The 17,155-nt window shown below is 45.3% G+C and overlaps 1 protein-coding gene across 1 annotated transcript in view; it reads left to right on the top strand.

The window, feature by feature from the left end:
* Positions 1-16,632, top strand: part of igsf3 (immunoglobulin superfamily, member 3) — an 88,987-nt gene extending 72,355 nt beyond the window's left edge. Inside the window, exons 6-7 of the mRNA XM_076281411.1 lie at positions 11,125-11,550; positions 12,553-16,632. Coding sequence (XP_076137526.1) covers positions 11,125-11,550; positions 12,553-12,803 — 677 coding nt within the window. The 3' untranslated portion in view covers positions 12,804-16,632. The remainder of the gene's footprint in view (positions 1-11,124; positions 11,551-12,552) is intronic.
* Positions 16,633-17,155: the final 523 nt, after the last annotated feature.

The raw sequence follows: 17,155 nt of genomic DNA, 5'->3' as shown, positions 1-17,155 counted from the left end.
TTTTCTTAAATAACGGCAAAAATAATAGATCTAGCCCTATAATGTCAAAGAAAGTTGAATATAAATATGTACATTGCGCATCATTTGGTGCCAGCTGTGTGTCTCTATCTTTATTACTTCCTGAGATATGCCAGTTGTCATTTCACATGGATTTTCATCATTTCACATGGATTTTCCATAATAACAGCATGAAAGTAAGTTATCAATAAAATCTTAAATTATATTCCATTAACTAACATTACCCTATTCTAGAACTATGAACACCTTACATTTCAAAGTGTAAGACAAACTGTAAACCTCCTACAAACATATTATATGACTGAGCAAATGGGTAATCCATGAATAGATAGAACATACAGTACATAATTCTTAATAACTAACCAACATATGATGTTGATGTTTTAACATCAAAGAGCACACACTCTTTACATGTTTCCCTTCCTCTTCCTCAGGTTTGGTGTTTTCTCTCTGTCTGCTTCCACCACCTGCAGAACATTCTGGTAATGTTCTTCGCCTCTTGCAGAGCCTATGTAGTCTGAGCTTCACATTACACTGTCATTGACCACATTCATGGCCTCCAAGTGAATCAAGGCCTCCTTGTAGGCTGGGTGAGCAGGCCAGGTTGAGATGTCAGTGGTGAGGAAAGCAGGGTCCAGCTGCAGAAGATGAAAGATATTCCACAAATCAGGTCCCAGGTTTGCCAGTGTCGTCTTTTGGGTTATCTTTCCTGGAAATTTGGGCTTGCCGAAACCTGAGCCATATCTGTCATTTGGACATGTGCAGGAGGTAGATGGTTTGACAGCAAGCAAGCTGGTGCCAGGGATTTCTTGTGCTGAAGTACCACTGGTGTCTCTCACAGGCCTTCATTGCACTCTTGGAGATCACTGCTGAAACATGTGAATACCGAAGCAAATTCTTGAAGAACTGCAGGTCGTTCCATGGCATGCGTCAACAGCCACTGAACACTGCAACCACCAAGATGAGGCCTTGATTCACTAAGAGTCCATGCATGTGGTCAATGACAGCGCAGAGCGTAATGTGAAGCTCAGCACAGACTACATAGGCTCTGCAAGAGGAGAAGAACATTACCAGAATGTTCTGCAGGTGGTGGAAGCAGACAGAAAGAAAACACCAAACCTGAGGAAGAGGAAGGGAAACATGTAAAGAGTGTGTGCTCTTTGTAGCGCTTCGGACTTGTAACCGGAGGGTTGCCGGTTCAAACCCCGACCAGTAGGCACGGCTGAAGTGCCCTTGAGCAAGGCACCTACTGTAACCCCTCACTGCTCCCCGAGCGCCGCTGTTGTAGCAGGCAGCTCACTGCGCCGGGATTAGTGTGTGCTTCACCTCACTGTGTGTTCACTGTGTGCTGAGTGTGTTTCACTAATTCATGGATTGGGATAAATGCAGAGACCAAATTTCCCTCACGAGATCAAAAGAGTATATATACTTATATTTATACTTATATTAATATGAAAAAAAAAAGGATTTTCATATAAGACCATGACTGGACTACCTTCACATCTGCTTTTTATAGATATTGGGACAAAGAAATGCTAAAAATAGGGGGAAAATGCAATATTTTAGAAACCAATGAAGCTAGAGATATCAGACTGGTACCAAAAGATATGCATTATTTTGGAAGTTATTTACGAAAAACTGATTTTTCCAGAGCGGGGATACAGGCTCTGCTAAGAAGCAACTTTAGAGGCTTGGTGGACCCCTTAGATACTATTCAATCCAGCTAATATTCTACACATTTTCTTTTCATTAGTATTGTCACATTTTAAAATTGGGTACAAGTTGAATTTCCAAAATTGGGGCAAATGATGCACCCTAATGGCTAGTGATGCCAGTAACGCATTACTCTATTTTGACCATTTTTTTTCGGTAACGCGCTACTATTTCTAGCAATCAGATTAAAGTTACTTATCCAAGTCACTGTGCGTTAGGTCACTATTTTTGTCATTTACCTTAGTAAAAGATATATTCTTTGCTTTTTTCTTGTCTCGGGGATTAACACTCACATTTTCAGCATGATGACTCACGTGTAATACCACCAGCAACACAAACATAAACAACAATAGAGGGAGGAGAGAGATGCGCATTTTAGCTATACAGTCATTATTTTGAGTTTGTGTCCGCTAAACATGATAACATTAAGGTACGTTGTACACTCTGTGCTGGTGACAAAGTGCTGTCTAACTAGACATCCCAAGTCTCCTGAAGTTCTGGGAGTCTCCCGATAGCGGCTTCCTGACGCCCGCAAATGAGATAAAATCTCCCGGAATCTAGAACGAACAAGAGCGCGCAAGCCAGACCGGGAATTCAAATCGTGTGTGCATCTGAGTTTAGCGCGCACACAACGGAGAGGGAGAGAAAGGGGTGGTGCGTGTGTGCCTGAAGCGCATCCAAGACAGAGAGCAGAGTCAGTGCCCCCAAAAAGGAGCATTTAAGACCCATTTCACATCAGACCCTTGTCTCATAAGAGTAAAACATAATGATAGTCTTGCACACTGCACTGTTTGTAGCATTGCCCATGGCTGCAAAATACTTTTTGAGGTGAGTTTAACAAGTGTCATTTAATTTGCTATTATTCAGGCCTATACTAGATGGCTAGTTGCCAAGGCTACATGAAAAGCCTTTTCTTTGCAAACACCGCGCTCTTCCGTTTGTTCTCTTTTTGAAAATGAAAAGCCCAAACTACCAAAATCTACATATTTTATCATCACAATTTCTATCAATAGGCCTGAACATCTGAATTTCAGTATCTAAGTAGGCTAAAGGGCTACCTCCCTAAAATTACTTTTTTTCAGGTTGGGATGTCTGCTATACATTGTTGACATTGCTGTTAAAATGCATTTCCAATAAAGTGAGTATTGGCAAAACCGGTTGTCATTTTTATGTTGAGGCGGCGGGGCTGTTGTCGGCAGCTGTTGAAAGTAACTAATAAAGGAACTTGTAATCTAACTCAGTTACTTTACTGATTACTTGATTTTAAAAGTAACTAAATTACTTTTTAAAGGAGTAATTAGATTACTTTTCCAAGGTAACTGTGGCAACACTGGCTAGATCACAGTGATGTCTGCTGTTGATTTTTTCAGAATTTCTTTGATTTGAATATTTTTTGGTAATGCGTCGTGTAGGTCTTAAATTTCAATCTTTATGGTCTTAAAATGTCTTAAAAAGGTGTTAAATTTGACTTACTGAAACCTGCAAGAACCCTGTTCACAGTAAACAGCTAAAATACATGACAAGCATATGACATGACGCTAATATACAACATAAAATATACACATATAAGATCTTATGTTGTCATCAAAAATATGAACATAATAAGGAAGAATGCCCATGTGCAGAGGACATTTCTGGCTCTGGGGGCAGACAGAACAGTGTTATTGTTATTATCTAGTAAAACATCTGACATCTTGTAGCAGAAAGATGTAACAAATAGCACTTACACAGCCACTTTGAGCCTACCGTGAGTGAGTGCCAATAAGAACTCTGATCCCCTGAGCATATACCCTTCCATCCAAATCAGAACAGCTTTTTATTTCACCACTAAAGGAAAGAGAAGTGAAGTGTTTTGTTATCATTTGTATTGGCTGTGGGGCCTAAGTAATAAAGTGATGATGAGCTATTAGACTGTTGATTCTTGGTTTAGCTCTTTCGCCTCAAGTATTAAAAGTATTAGCACAGACAATACAGCATAGAGAATAAATATAGCATAATAAAGCATTAAGTAAATATAGCATATTATAATGTGTGTGTGCAAATATCACCCAGAGCAATGTAGAGGAAAGGATTGAAGAGTAACCTGCCTATATGCTCCCCTCAGCATGTGGCCTCTGGACGTCATCCAGGTACAGGGCGACCAATCCCCCCAGGCTAGTTTGACACTGTGCCACTGTGCTATGGGAAATGGATATTATTATAATAGCAGGGCTGCCCAGGGACCTACACTGTTATGATATGTCCATAATGTATAGGGCTATGCATTATGCTGAAGTGCTATACATTATATGTGCAGTGCATGTAGACAGCAGAGTAGACAGAACATCATTACACAAACCTATACACGTGAACACACACACACACACACACACACACACACACACACACACACAGCATCTGGATGGGTGAACCTGTGTTGGCTGTGTCACACCTTGGTATTTCCAGGAGGGTGATGTAGTGTAATTGACAGTATGGCGGTGTGCCCCCAGGCTGTGCGTGTGTGTGTGCGTGTTGGCCCTGGTCCAGTTGTGGGGGCCTGTGGGTGGGGGCAGGAGTGGAGGGGAGTGGAGGGGAGTGGAGGGGAGGGGAGGGGAGTGGAGGGGAGTGGAGGGGAGGGGAGTGGAGGGGAGTGGAGGGGAGTGGAGAGGAGTGGAGAGGAGAGGAGTGGAGGGGAGTGGAGTGGAGGGGAGTGGAGTGGAGTGGAGGGGAGTGGAGGGGAGGGGAGGGGAGTGGAGGGGAGTGGAGGGGAGTGGAGGGGAGGGGAGTGGAGAGGAGAGGAGTGGAGGGGAGGGGAGGGGAGAGGAGAGGAGGGGAGGGGAGGGGAGTGGAGGGGAGGGGAGAGGAGGGGAGGGGAGGGGAGAGGAGGGGAGGGGAGAGGAGGGGAGGGGAGGGGAGGGGAGTGGAGTGGAGGGGAGGGGAGGGGAGTGGAGGGGAGGGGAGGGGAGGGGAGAGGAGTGGAGGGGAGGGGAGAGGAGGGGAGGGGAGGTCCCTGGTCCAGTTGTGGGGGCCTGTGGGGCTGGGCAGGAGGGAGAGGGAGTTAAGTCATTTTCCGACGAATGACTGTCGCAGGAAGTTGCGTCATAACAAAGGGACGCCAGACCCTCTTGTAACAGCTACTCGGTGATACTGCAGACTCGTAAAAGTAGTTAGAAAATAAGGCAGAAAAACGACAAGTTGTTATGTTGGAATATGCAAAAATGTACAAACAATCAAGAGGATGCTTTCTTGTATGTGATTTCTGCAACAGTGATACTGCAAACGTGTTGATAGCCTATTGTTGAGCCTATTTTTTTATGCTGTAGCCTAGTGTAAAGCATGTCACACTAGACTAGCCTACAGAAAACTAATTGATGTGATATAATGATAACTTGTATGCCTACAATGGTTTATTAAACATCGTAGTCATTTATTTAGTCAGTCATCATGTTCATGTTAATGAATAGGAAGGACATCTATAAAGATACCAACATTTAAATAAACCAACATTTTGCGCAATATCTGCCGTGAGTCCCTATGCGTGAGTCACGAGCTCCTCCCAGCTGACTGGCAGATCACGTGGACAGTCAGTCGCGATCGATTATTTAATAAATACATGTGAATTACGAATAATAATAAAAAGATTCTACCTAATGTGACTATTTTTTCCATGAACTGTAAAAGAAAACACGTTTTTCCCCACTGTATTCTCCATAAAGAGTAAAGTAAATTATGTACTTATTTCTGGAATTGACGTCACTTCCTGGACTCGTCTGAGGCTGGTCTAATTCGTCATTCGTCTCTATAAGACTTAACTCCTACTGGCTGGAGGGGAGTGGAGGGGAGGTCCCTGGGGGGGAGTGGAGGTGAGGGGAGGGGAGGGGAGGGGAGGTCTCTGGGGGGTTTGTTTGTCTGTACAGAGATGGAGACGAGTCAGCACTGTTCACCACCTCAGGCCTCCCAGCAGGGCAGAGCCAGCCCTCGACTCATCACTCATGAGAGAGAGAGAGAGAGTGTGTGTGTGTGTGTGTGTGTGTGTGTGTGTGTGTGTGTGTGTGTGTGTGTGTGTGTGTGTGTGAAAGCAAGTTAGAGTATTTGTGAATTTGAGTTATACAGAGTTATATTGGGTTATACTGTAGCTGACGTAATCAGTGCATTATACTGAGTTGAATACAGTGCATGTTTAGATCGCTTCACTTTTTAGTCATCTAAAGTCTGTTTCAGGGCTTTGAACCGGTTAAAGGAACGAAAACGAAAACCGGGAACTTTTTGTATTTTACAGGGAACAGAAACGAAACCGGAAACGTTTTCTGGAACAGGAACACTTATTTAAAAATAATGGTAACCGGTTAATACCGGTTTTATTTCGTTCCTCAAAGTTTTTGTTGCCTAATTAACTAAAACGTTACCATGACGGCTGAGGTTCACTTCCTATGTGACATCACATCAGACATTCGCTGACTGAATGGAGAGAGAGCGGTGGATTACAAAGTCTCCACTCCACATCTTAAATAAGAGGTAAATTACGATCCATCGTTAATTAAAACGCTCATTCCAAACACAATAACAATAGCTATATTTGTCGACTCCACGTTAATGATGGACTAGCGAACATTAGGCCTACTGATGGCCTTTCCCCCCGACAGTTGCAATTTGTTGTTGCCCGAGTGGCATGTCCACGTGTCTTAATAATGTTGTTACGTTTGTGTGGAATTTTTCTCTTTTAACAATAAACTACACATTTGAAATAATTGTAGGCCTATTTAATTATTTTTATTATTAATAATATAATTATTATTATGTAATAATGGTTGTAATATTATTACATTTGGTTTAAGCTGGATGAGAAAGATGTGACATAATTCTATAGCATTAAACAGCTGACAGGAACGAAATTAACCGTTCCGGGAACAGTATTTTTTTGTTCTAACCGGTTCGGGAACGTCAATTTATTGGTGGAACTCATAACCGGAAACGTTATAATTCCGTTTCTGTTTGGAATGAACCGATTGGAAAAACAAATCGGTTCAAAGCCCTGGTTTGTTTTCACTTTGACCATATGCTGAATTGAGTGTAGATTGGTGAGGGCTGGGGGATGAATTTGAATAAGTTTAGCATAAGGCCACATCAAAACAAATTGTGAGCAGGCAGCATGCCTCTAGTAATAGGGCTGTTGCACTGATAGTGCCCAGTTCCAGTGCTTCAACTCTGCTCTGCTTTTTTCCAGTCAGCACTGTTCTAGCCATAGCATGTGGCTACAGTGGTTAGCATGGCTTGTTTGGTGGCTTGGTTTGTGAGTGCAGTGCAGTACTGTGACTGTGCGTAGCGACTCCTGCTGCCACTTTTCCTGCTCTGATGCTCACACATGGCACAGTGGACCACCTTAAACCCCTCCCTCACCCGGCTGTGGCCATCCAGCCATATCCCATAACCCCCCCCCCCTCCTGGCAGTCCTTGTAAAAGCTTCATCTCGCTCTGATGACCTCATCACATGTCCACCTGCCCCTGGCCGGGCTCAGGCTTGTGAGGAGACGCGGCACCAGCTGCCTCAAAGCATGCTGGGTACACTGGACACGGTCCACACTGCCCCCACGCCTGTCCTGGCCCACCCTCACACACTGTGTTTGTGTCGCTTGCTCTCTTCTCTGCCCTCGCTCTGTGTGTGTGTCTGTGTCTGCCTGTGTGTGTGTGTGTGTGTGTGTGTGTGTGTGTGTGTGTGTGTGTGTTGTTGTTTCTCCAGGCCTTCCTCTAGGTGCTCTCTTTGTGCTCTTTATCTGACTCACTCATTCCACCCTCTCCCCTGTTTCTCTCCTCTCCTCTCCCCTGTTGTTCTCCTCTCCTCTCCTCTCCCCTGTTGCTCTCCTCTCCTCTCCCCTCCTCTCCCCTGTTGCTCTCCTCTCCTCTCCTCTCCTCTCCCCTGTTCCTCTCCTCTCCTCTCCTCTCCCCTCCCCTGTTGCTCTCCTCTCCCCTGTTCCCCTCCTCTCCTCTCCCCTGTTGCTCTCCTCTCCTCTCCTCTCCTCTCCTCTCCCCTGTTGCTCTCCTCTCCTCTCCTCTCCTCTCCCCTCCCCTGTTGCTCTCCTCTCCTCTCCTCTCCCCTGTTGCTCTCCTCTCCTCTCCTCTCCCCTGTTGCTCTCCTCTCCTCTCCGACTTCGACTCTCTGACCCTTTGATTCTCCTTCTCTGCTCCAGCTCACATCTCTTCTTCCTCTCTTTCTTTCTCTTCCTCTCTTTCTTTCTCTTCCTCTCTTTCTTTCTCTTCCTCTCTTTCTTTCTCTTCCTTTCATTCTTTTCTTTTTCTTTTCTTTTTTCTTGTTCCTCTCTTCCTCTTTCTTTGATTCATTTTCTCTGCTCCAACATTCATGTCTTTCCTCTCTCTCTCTCTCTCATTTTATTCGCTGTCTTTTTTCCTTCTCTCTTTCTTTATCTTTCTCTCTCTCCTTCACTCTTTCTGTCTCTTTCTCTTTTATCCTTCTCTCCTTTCTCTCTCTCTCTCTCTCTGGCTCACAGCAGTTCTCACAGCCAGTGTTCTTTCCCAACATTGCCCCAAAAACAAACAGGTTATCACCTCTCTGATGTCCCAGAGACCAATCTGTTGGGCCGTATGTCCTGGGGGCCATTAATAAGATGCAGGGTGAGCGCAACGGGCGGCCATGGCATCTGCCCGACCAAAATGTTTGAAGGTCAGAGAAGGTGATTTTTGGCAGAGTTCGGCCCTGGCTGATCTTGTATTTAGCACGGTGTGGACTCTACTGCTGTACAATTATTCTGTTGGATTTGCTGAAGCAAGCACGAGCGCACACACACACACACACACTCACACACCAACTGCTATTCTGAGGGAGTGTTCTGGGCCCTGAAAATCTCATTTTTTCTGAAGTCCTGTAACAGAATATCACCACACAGTTTCTGTCTCCAGTATTTCCAAGCCTTCATCACTCCATCATTCCCTCCCAGTCTCTTGATCCGCATACACACACACTCATACACACACCAACACCACCAACAACAACAACACATTTATATTGTGCACACACAGACACACAGACATACATACATGGACACATGCCACAGAGACCCACACGCATTCTCACACACAAAGTACTTTTTTCACTTCTACTTCCTAATCCATACCCACGTACCTACTGCATCCCCTGTCAATCTCTTGGCCACAGACACACACACACACACACACACACACACACACACTCACTCTCACACACTCCTTGTCCTTCAGTCCCTTGCACCATACTTATTCTCACCAAGCAACTGAGCTCCATCATCCACTGTCAAGTCGCAAGCTCATTTTCTCACACAGATGCTCATATGTGTATATGTAGATGTGTTTGGAAAACTAGCAGACTAGATTTCCCCCAAGAGTTCAAGCCTGGCTGCTCTCATTCTATATTCTATTACCCGGGTACAGCGCAGGGGAATCAATCAGAAATGTGTCGGTAAAAGCAGATAGCAGATAACATTAAAAATAAAAAGAAACAAGGAAAAGTATGCCACCTTTAATCTGTTCCATAGGCCATACGTTTGTTTGTTTGTTTGTTTGTTTGTTTGTTTGTTGTTATTGCTTGCTTTCTTAGTTTCTCTGCTTTCGTCATTCAAGTCGAGAGGAGTTGAAGTGCGAGGCACCCTGTGCGCTCGACACATATTTTTAGTCTGATCTCACAGCAGCTCAGGAGCAAAGATGTGAGGACGCGACGAGGTGTGAGGGACTTGACATCCATTGGGCCTCCACCCACACGCCTCTTAAATTAGACTCCCGCTGTGGTGCGGCTGTTAGGTGACGGGGTTAAGGAGACTGTTTGGGTGCGTTTATGTCATGTTTTTTAAGCATTTCATATTTTACTAAACTTGTTTAAATACAAAAAGCAAAATGTCTAGCCGGAGGTGACAAGGCAAGAGTTGTGTGCTGGGAGCGTTTAAGGAATGCAAATTTTTAGATTTAGTGTTGTTTCCACTTTTACTTAGTGTCGCTGATTTGGAGAGCAAGTTTGTTGACAGTTTGCTAACTGTATGATTTCCCCATTAAAACTAAATTGGTTTGAAACAGATGTACAGATGTGTCAACATGTCTCTCTTATTGCCTCTTCGCAAATGCCTGCAAACCATGCCCTTGAACACACTCACACACACGCATGCACACACAAAAACTATGTACACACACACACACACACACACATACATACATACATACATACATACATACATACATACATACATACATGCACACACACACACACACACAAACTATGTTTACACACACACACACACACATACATACATACATACATACATACATACATACACACACACACACACAAAACTATGTTTACACACACACACACACACATACATACATACATACACACACACACACACACACACACACACACACACACACACACACACACACACACAAACTATGTGCACGCACCCACACTCACCTACACACCTCCTGCCTTTAAAGCACTGGGGAAAGTCTGAAATCTAAACCAATGTTTCTTGAGCTGCTAAAGGACGACACCACCACACATTTCTACTCTTTTTCTCTACACTGCAAGACGTCTGGGGTCTCATCACAGCTTTTAAATCCTTTAAATCAGGCAAAGCGGGACATCTCAGATTAATTACCTGAGCTCATGTAATTGACTCATCAAGGGCATCTTCAAAATCTTCAGATCTAACAGCAATCAGGTGGAAACTCATCACATCCCCCCTGTCCCCCAGGACAAGGGTCAGGGAACTGTCAAGAACTCCCTGAACTTTCTTTAGAGGAGAACTTTTTGGGCTTCGCGCTTAATGAACTAACCTGAGGCAGGAAAACTCGACCTGGTGCTACTGTTCGCTCATTTAATGCTCCCAGTCAAGTTTGTACCAGTCATAGCTAAAGCACAGTGAGTTTGGGGTCAGCATAACTCATCTTAGTTTGAAAAAAGTGGGAAAAGAATCAAAGGATGGTACAGGATTAACAACATCTCAAAGAGCTTTGAACTTCTAATGCTGTCCATGTAGGTTTGTCCATTTGACTTGGTAAATAGACTGCAATTACATAGCACTTCTCCTGTGAGCATGCTGGAGGCTGCCATGCAAGGGAGCCGTCTTGCTCAAGGACACTTTGACAGGGTCAGCAGGAACAAGGCTTGAACAAAGGTCCAGTTACTGACCTCCAGCGCCATCACTTTTCCTGTGTAACCCACCCATGTGTCCCACTCAGTCTAATTTACTTTTTATTTAAAAAAAAAAAAAATTATATTTTGACATTTTATTGGTAGTTTTCTACCATCCTGTAGTGTAAAGTCATGTTAACATCTTTCCCTACTTAGTTATAGTTAGTTACAGTCTTCGATCATCATGTAGTTCAAGTCATTCTAACCCAATGTCCTAACTCTTCTGTCCACTCCCCACACAGAGGCTCGCCTGCAGGTGGAGGAGGCAGAGTCCAACGTGACGGTGGAAGAGTCAGGCTCCATCCGGCTGGGCTGCAGCATCCCTACGCAGTCTGCGCGCGACTCCCGCTTCTCCGTCTCCTGGTACGTGGCGAGCTCGGATGACAGCGTCGCCCCCGGCGACCACGAGTGCGTCTTCTCCATCGGCCACGACGCCGTCTTCGGCAACGGCAACTGCAGCCCCACCGAGCCGCCAGGCCCAGAGTCGCGGCTGCAGTTTGAGCGCACAACCTCCGACCTCTACACCCTGACCATCCAGAAGGCGCGGGCGGCCGACGCCGGCTCGTACTACTGCCACGTGGAGGAGTGGCTGCTCAACCCGCGAGGGGCCTGGTACAGGCTGACCACTAACAACTCGGGCATCACCATCGTCAACGTGCTCCACAAAGGTATGGGCTTCAGAGATACATTTGTTTTAATATATATTTTAAATATATGAATGTCTCTCTGGCTCTCTGGCTGTCTGCATAGTTGTGTGCTTGCAGTGTGTTTACTGTATGTCTATGAATTTGACATCGATAAGACTACAACAGTATCACCAAAACAATGCATCAGACATAACGTACATGACACATAATGCATACAAATGCTAGTATGAGGCAGAGAAACATCAAACAAGGTGATATGTCTGCATTTATGTTTATCAGTCTCTCTCACTCTCTCGCCCTCCTCTCTCTCATGTGTGCATACACACACACACACACACACACACACACACACACACACACACACACACACACAAGCACATTTACCAGAATGGTAAGAGCTCCCGCATGTTGGAGATTCTAGGAGAGACACAGCCTCCTCCAGTGGCATTGGTAGGCTGGACGTGAGACTCCTGGAGGTCTAATCACAGTTAACTGTTATCTGAAGCAATTTGTCTGCATTGGAAAGACAATATGGCTCTGGTGAGCGACCTGATAGAGAGGTTCTGATATGCATGAGATGGGAGAGGGCCTGTGTCCTTTTAAAGGCCCTCTCACTAAGCTGCAGGCACCCCACAGAAAGACATGTGCTTTTCAGCCGATTAATATTAATATGAGTGACATTAATATTCATGAGCATGTCCTCACACTCTCTGTTGCTTGCTCTCGCTCACCCTCTATGCGTGTGTCTCACTCACTTCGGCTTTAGCTAGTTTCATTCATCCTCCACTCACATTCTCTTCATCTTTTCTTCTTCTTTTCTCTCTCGCTCCCTCGCTCTCTCTCACATGCAGTTTTTTTTTCTTTCTTTGCTCTGTCGTTCTTCCCCTCCCCCTCCCTCTCTCTTTCCATCTCAAATTCAAATAAGCTGTGTTGGTATTCTGACATTACAGGCATTTGTGTTTCTAAAGCAGAGATGAAAGACTGAACTCTGTGATGTTCTCTCTCCCCCTCTCCCCCCCGTAGCCTCCAGCCTGCAGGCGGTGGTGTGCTCCAACGACTCGCTCTTCTACTTTGTCTTCTTCTACCCGTTCCCCATCTTCGGCATGCTGCTCATCGCTGTGCTGCTGGTGCGCTACAAGAGCCGCAGCCACAGCAAGAGCCAGGAGGGCAAGAACGGCGCCCCCTTGCTGTGGATCAAGGAGCCGCACCTCAGCTACTCGCCCACCTGCCTGGACCCCCCGGCACTCAGTCTTCACCCCGGCTCCGTGGAGTAAGGCCTCCTCACATCCCCAAACCCACAGACCCAGGCGTCTGGTGCTCTCTCACTCTCTCACTCTGTCTCTCTATCCCTCTTTTTTTGTCTCTGTCTCTCTGACTTGACCTTCACGCCTTCTCTACCAAGAGGTCTCTGGTCTCTCTGTCTTTCTCTCTCTCTCTCTCTCTCTCTCGCTCTCTATCGTTTGGCTTGTCCCCATGACGACACCCCTCCCCAGAGTCTCTCTGTGTCTGGGACTTCGCCTCCGCTCCCGGCCCGGCCTCTCACCCTCCCTCCCTCCCTCCCTCCGTTGATCAATCCGTCTAAACAAACACCAAAACACGAACATACAGCCCTCCAGGTCGTCGCTATGGCTACATCAACTGCTGAGGAGATATGGTTGTCTGATGTGCCTGAGTTGATAATCTTCTTTTTCCTTTTTCTTTTTAATATTTTTGTTCAAGGACCCCCCCCCCACCCCCCTTGTTCAATGCCAGCCGATCTCACACATTTTGATGGACAAAGCCCGTGCGTGGCTTAGATGGGAGGATATTTCTCTTGGACCGAACAGTACTGGCGTCATCCTCCCCTTTGCTCTAACTTTTACTTCTTCTTCTTTACTCATGTCTGACTGCAATTTATGAGTTACAATTGTTTTCATGTTTTTTTTTGTAGACATATTTTTTTTGCTTTGTGATATTTTTGGTCGCACTTGTTTCAAAACACTAGCTGACGTATATAGTTGCTGGACTATCTCAGTCTGAAGAAGGATTATTCTAGAAGGCACAAACACTATGAATTAAAGACACTGACAGTGATCTGTGATTTCTGTCTCCCTCACTCTCTTTTTGTCTCCCACACTGACGGTATGCGTTTCACCACTGTTCCCAGACCTGTATTTGTTTGGACTGATAGGATACACACACACACACACACACACACACACACACACACACCAACTCCTGCTGACTCTTGTCTCCTGGACTCGGACCAGGCACGTCTGCACTGCCAAAGACCCTCAAACACTTGGCCAAACTCTTATCTGGGTGTTCAGACGCCTCCAGCCAGGAGCACCTTGGCCATCCCCGCATGGGGAGGGTGGGAAGAGAGAAGAGCGATATGGGGAAGGGTAAGGGGATCCCTGCTGTTTGGATGTGGGTCCATCACGTGCGCTGCTCGATTAAAGGCAGAGAGAGGATGAGATGGAACAGCTTAAATCCGTCCCCACTAGGGAGGGGGAGAAAAGAAACGCACATTGAGAGTTGGAATTGGGTGGGTGGGTGTGTGTGTGTGTGTGTGTGTGTGTGTGTGTGTGTGTGTGTGTGTGTGTGTGTGTGTGTGTGTGTGTGTACTTGTGCTTGTGCTTGTGCAAACATGAGTTTAGTGCTAGTGTCCAGGTGTTTCTCCTGCCAGTTTTCAGGCTGATATGTGTATGATACTCCTAATCTACTTAATTCTTTCTTTCTTTCTTTCTTTCTTTCTTTCTTTCTTTCTTTCCTCGTTGAATTAATCCCTCTCTCCTGAAATGAAAGGGAGAGGGATGGGTGCCATCACCAGTTATTTCCTTAATCTCAACTCCTCAGCAAGGACATTGCTCTTGAAGGTTGTTGAGGGTTGTCATAAATGCCGTTGCTGTGTGTGTGTGTGTGTACACTCCTCATTTTGCCACTGGTTTTGTATAATGGTACCACTGTCAACTACATGAGAATGGACTGTCTTTTTTCTAAAGTGATTAGTGGATGGAGATTGAATGATGCCGACTGACTGACCAACTGCTTGACCACAGCAGAGACTTTGCCAGGCCTGAAGAGGACTGAACGTTTATTTGCTTGGTCTGCCCCGCTCCTCCCTGACTGAGCTCCAAAGACTGATTTCTCTCCATCCTGGAGCGCCTGCAAGGCTAGAAGAGCTGAGGACATGAGGACATGAGGACATGAGGACTTGAGGACATGAGGACTTGAGGACATGAGGACTTGAGGACTTGAGGACTTGAGGACTCTTGTCTTGGTGCCCAGACCCTGTTTTTTATTGTTGTTGTTGTTGTTATTTTTCTTAGCTGTAGTAGATCTCACCATTGAACAAAAGGTTTAAGAAAACTTTGAGGGAAGTTAAAGGCCTTCAGCCAAACGCTTTGGTGTAAATAAGACTTTTCATCTTCCATCAAGGGATTATGGGAGCTGTAGTCTCGTAAAGGGCAAGGTCTTAGTGCTGACTGATTGACCCATGCTGCAATTTAACACAACGCACACGTACCAACACAGCAGGCGTGCCCGCTGGAATCTTAAAAGGGGTGACATTTCACAATTAAAACAAATAAATAATATTGATTCATTGGCCAATCTCCAAATTGCCACTCTAGAATTAAAATCAATAGCAGAGAGTGCTTGCTATGGGAATAACAATTATGCCCCCCTCAGACGACAGGAGGGAAAACAAGCAAGCGAGAGACAACAATGTGGTCTCATCTCCAACGTGTTTGTTTTGATAATTGGGTCCTCAAACACTCTCGTTTCAGTTACTACGTCTGAGTCCCTGCCAACTCATGACGAAGACGAATTAGATGCCCCAATATTTTATATTCTACGCTCCGATAGTGTCTTTTTTTCCGCCTTCAAAATTGTCAATCTCTGGGCGGGAAAAATACAGATACTTTTTTTGCTGTTTGCTTTTTTTTGTTTAGTATTTATTTATTTGATACTGTTTTTTTGTTTTCTTTCATCTATTTAATGAGATTAAAAGATTTTGTTAGTGAAAGCTTCAGACCACGGGAACACTACAAAGCAGGCTTTGATTGGTTAGCGAGGGGTGATTACTAGCCAATCTGATCATTTCCCCCATTGTAGTCCAAATGGACATTCCCACAAACACAGGCTGTTTCCCAAAGTCAGGGAAGCAAAGCCTACTCAAAGGCCACCACGTCACCGAACTGCGCCGAGCACTGTTCCGACGTCAAGAATGCTCTGAAATTCGCGTCATTAATTCTTAGAATTTTCAAGAATGCATCTGTGGATCCTCAAGTGAACAAAAATATCCATAATCCTCTGCGTTGACATGCATCGGAGCAGCACCCCTACTGAACAGAAGCGCTCGGGCTGAACCGTGGTGACGTGCACGTCCACACTAGCGAGTCTGTTCCAAAGTAGAGTCCGAGAACGCTAGGGATGCCATCTTCGTAGAACCCGACTCGCAAGGAAGCATGCTTGACTTTGGGAAACAGCCACAGAGATGATCACAGGTCAGGTCCACTCATGATGATGTCATTAACATGGGCCAGCATCAGACGAGACTTTTTTACAAACTCCCTAGCCAAGCGGCTTGGTTCTGTGTAAACAGTATTGATGACATTACTGATTCAACCATATGTACAGGGGACTTAAAAATCAAGTAAAACAAACAAAAAAAAGAAACCAACTTAACACAACCGAGGGTCCACTTGAAGCTTGTTGGTTGTCTTGTTTTATTTATTGAGATGTACTGTGACGCTTAGTTAGGGTATGTGAATTTAACATAGCAGTGCGTAGCTGGAGGAGACTTCATTGTGAACTACAGTGACTAGGAAGTGACACCATATTTGCTTGCCTTCCGGAGAAGGGCCCTGAGCAATGACCGAGGGATGTGTTGGGTGAGAAGGGGCGTGGTTGGGCAAAGCCGTGGCGGTATCTCTACATCGTCATGGCAACAGCACTAGCTTCGGTTCGGAGAATGTCATTGGTGCGCCCTCCACACCACTCTCCCTCTCAGTGTCCAGATGTATAGTGCATGATGTGAGCGGAGGCATCGTGGTGATGTTGTCGAGCATTTTGTGTGTCTCTGACATCACACCGAATCAGTGCCAGCCGCTCCACGCTCCTGCGTTTGCGGGGGGGGGGGGGGGGGGGTTCTTGATGCTCGGGGCAGTAGTGTGTGGGTGGGGACAGAGGGGTGGTGTTGCACTCTGGAACACCAACATATTTGCTTTTTAGCAGTGACAATGTAAGCGACTTGATTTTATCCCACATGGAGTAGTGATAGAATGCTGTTGCCATGGATATGGGCTGCATTCCCTGATTCTTTGATAGCAGTGGTTGAATGACAAATGGTGTAATGTTTTATTTCACTAAAACCAGAAAAGGTATATTTTCAGAGGATGCAATCTATGCACAGTAGAGCACAGCAAGGTCTGACAGTTCTGCTAGATGAGGTCACAGATTCTGTTTTTCCATTTCTCTTAATTACACAGATTTGTCATTTCACAAGATTTATAGGGCAGTCTCAGACTAGAAAAAAATAGAAAAAACAACTCTCAAATTTTAGAGATTTTGTGCCAACACCACCCCCCGGTTGCATTGCACTGCAAACTGTATTTTTTTTTATTTTTTTTTTACATTCCAA

This window comes from Alosa pseudoharengus, unplaced genomic scaffold, assembly GCF_046254945.1.
Source record: "Alosa pseudoharengus isolate Yale_2024_CS ecotype anadromous, Long Island Sound unplaced genomic scaffold, YU_APseudo_1.1 YU_APseudo_1.1_scf_121, whole genome shotgun sequence".
Taxonomy (NCBI): domain Eukaryota; kingdom Metazoa; phylum Chordata; class Actinopteri; order Clupeiformes; family Clupeidae; genus Alosa; species Alosa pseudoharengus.
This window is presented reverse-complemented; position numbering and strand designations above follow the sequence as displayed.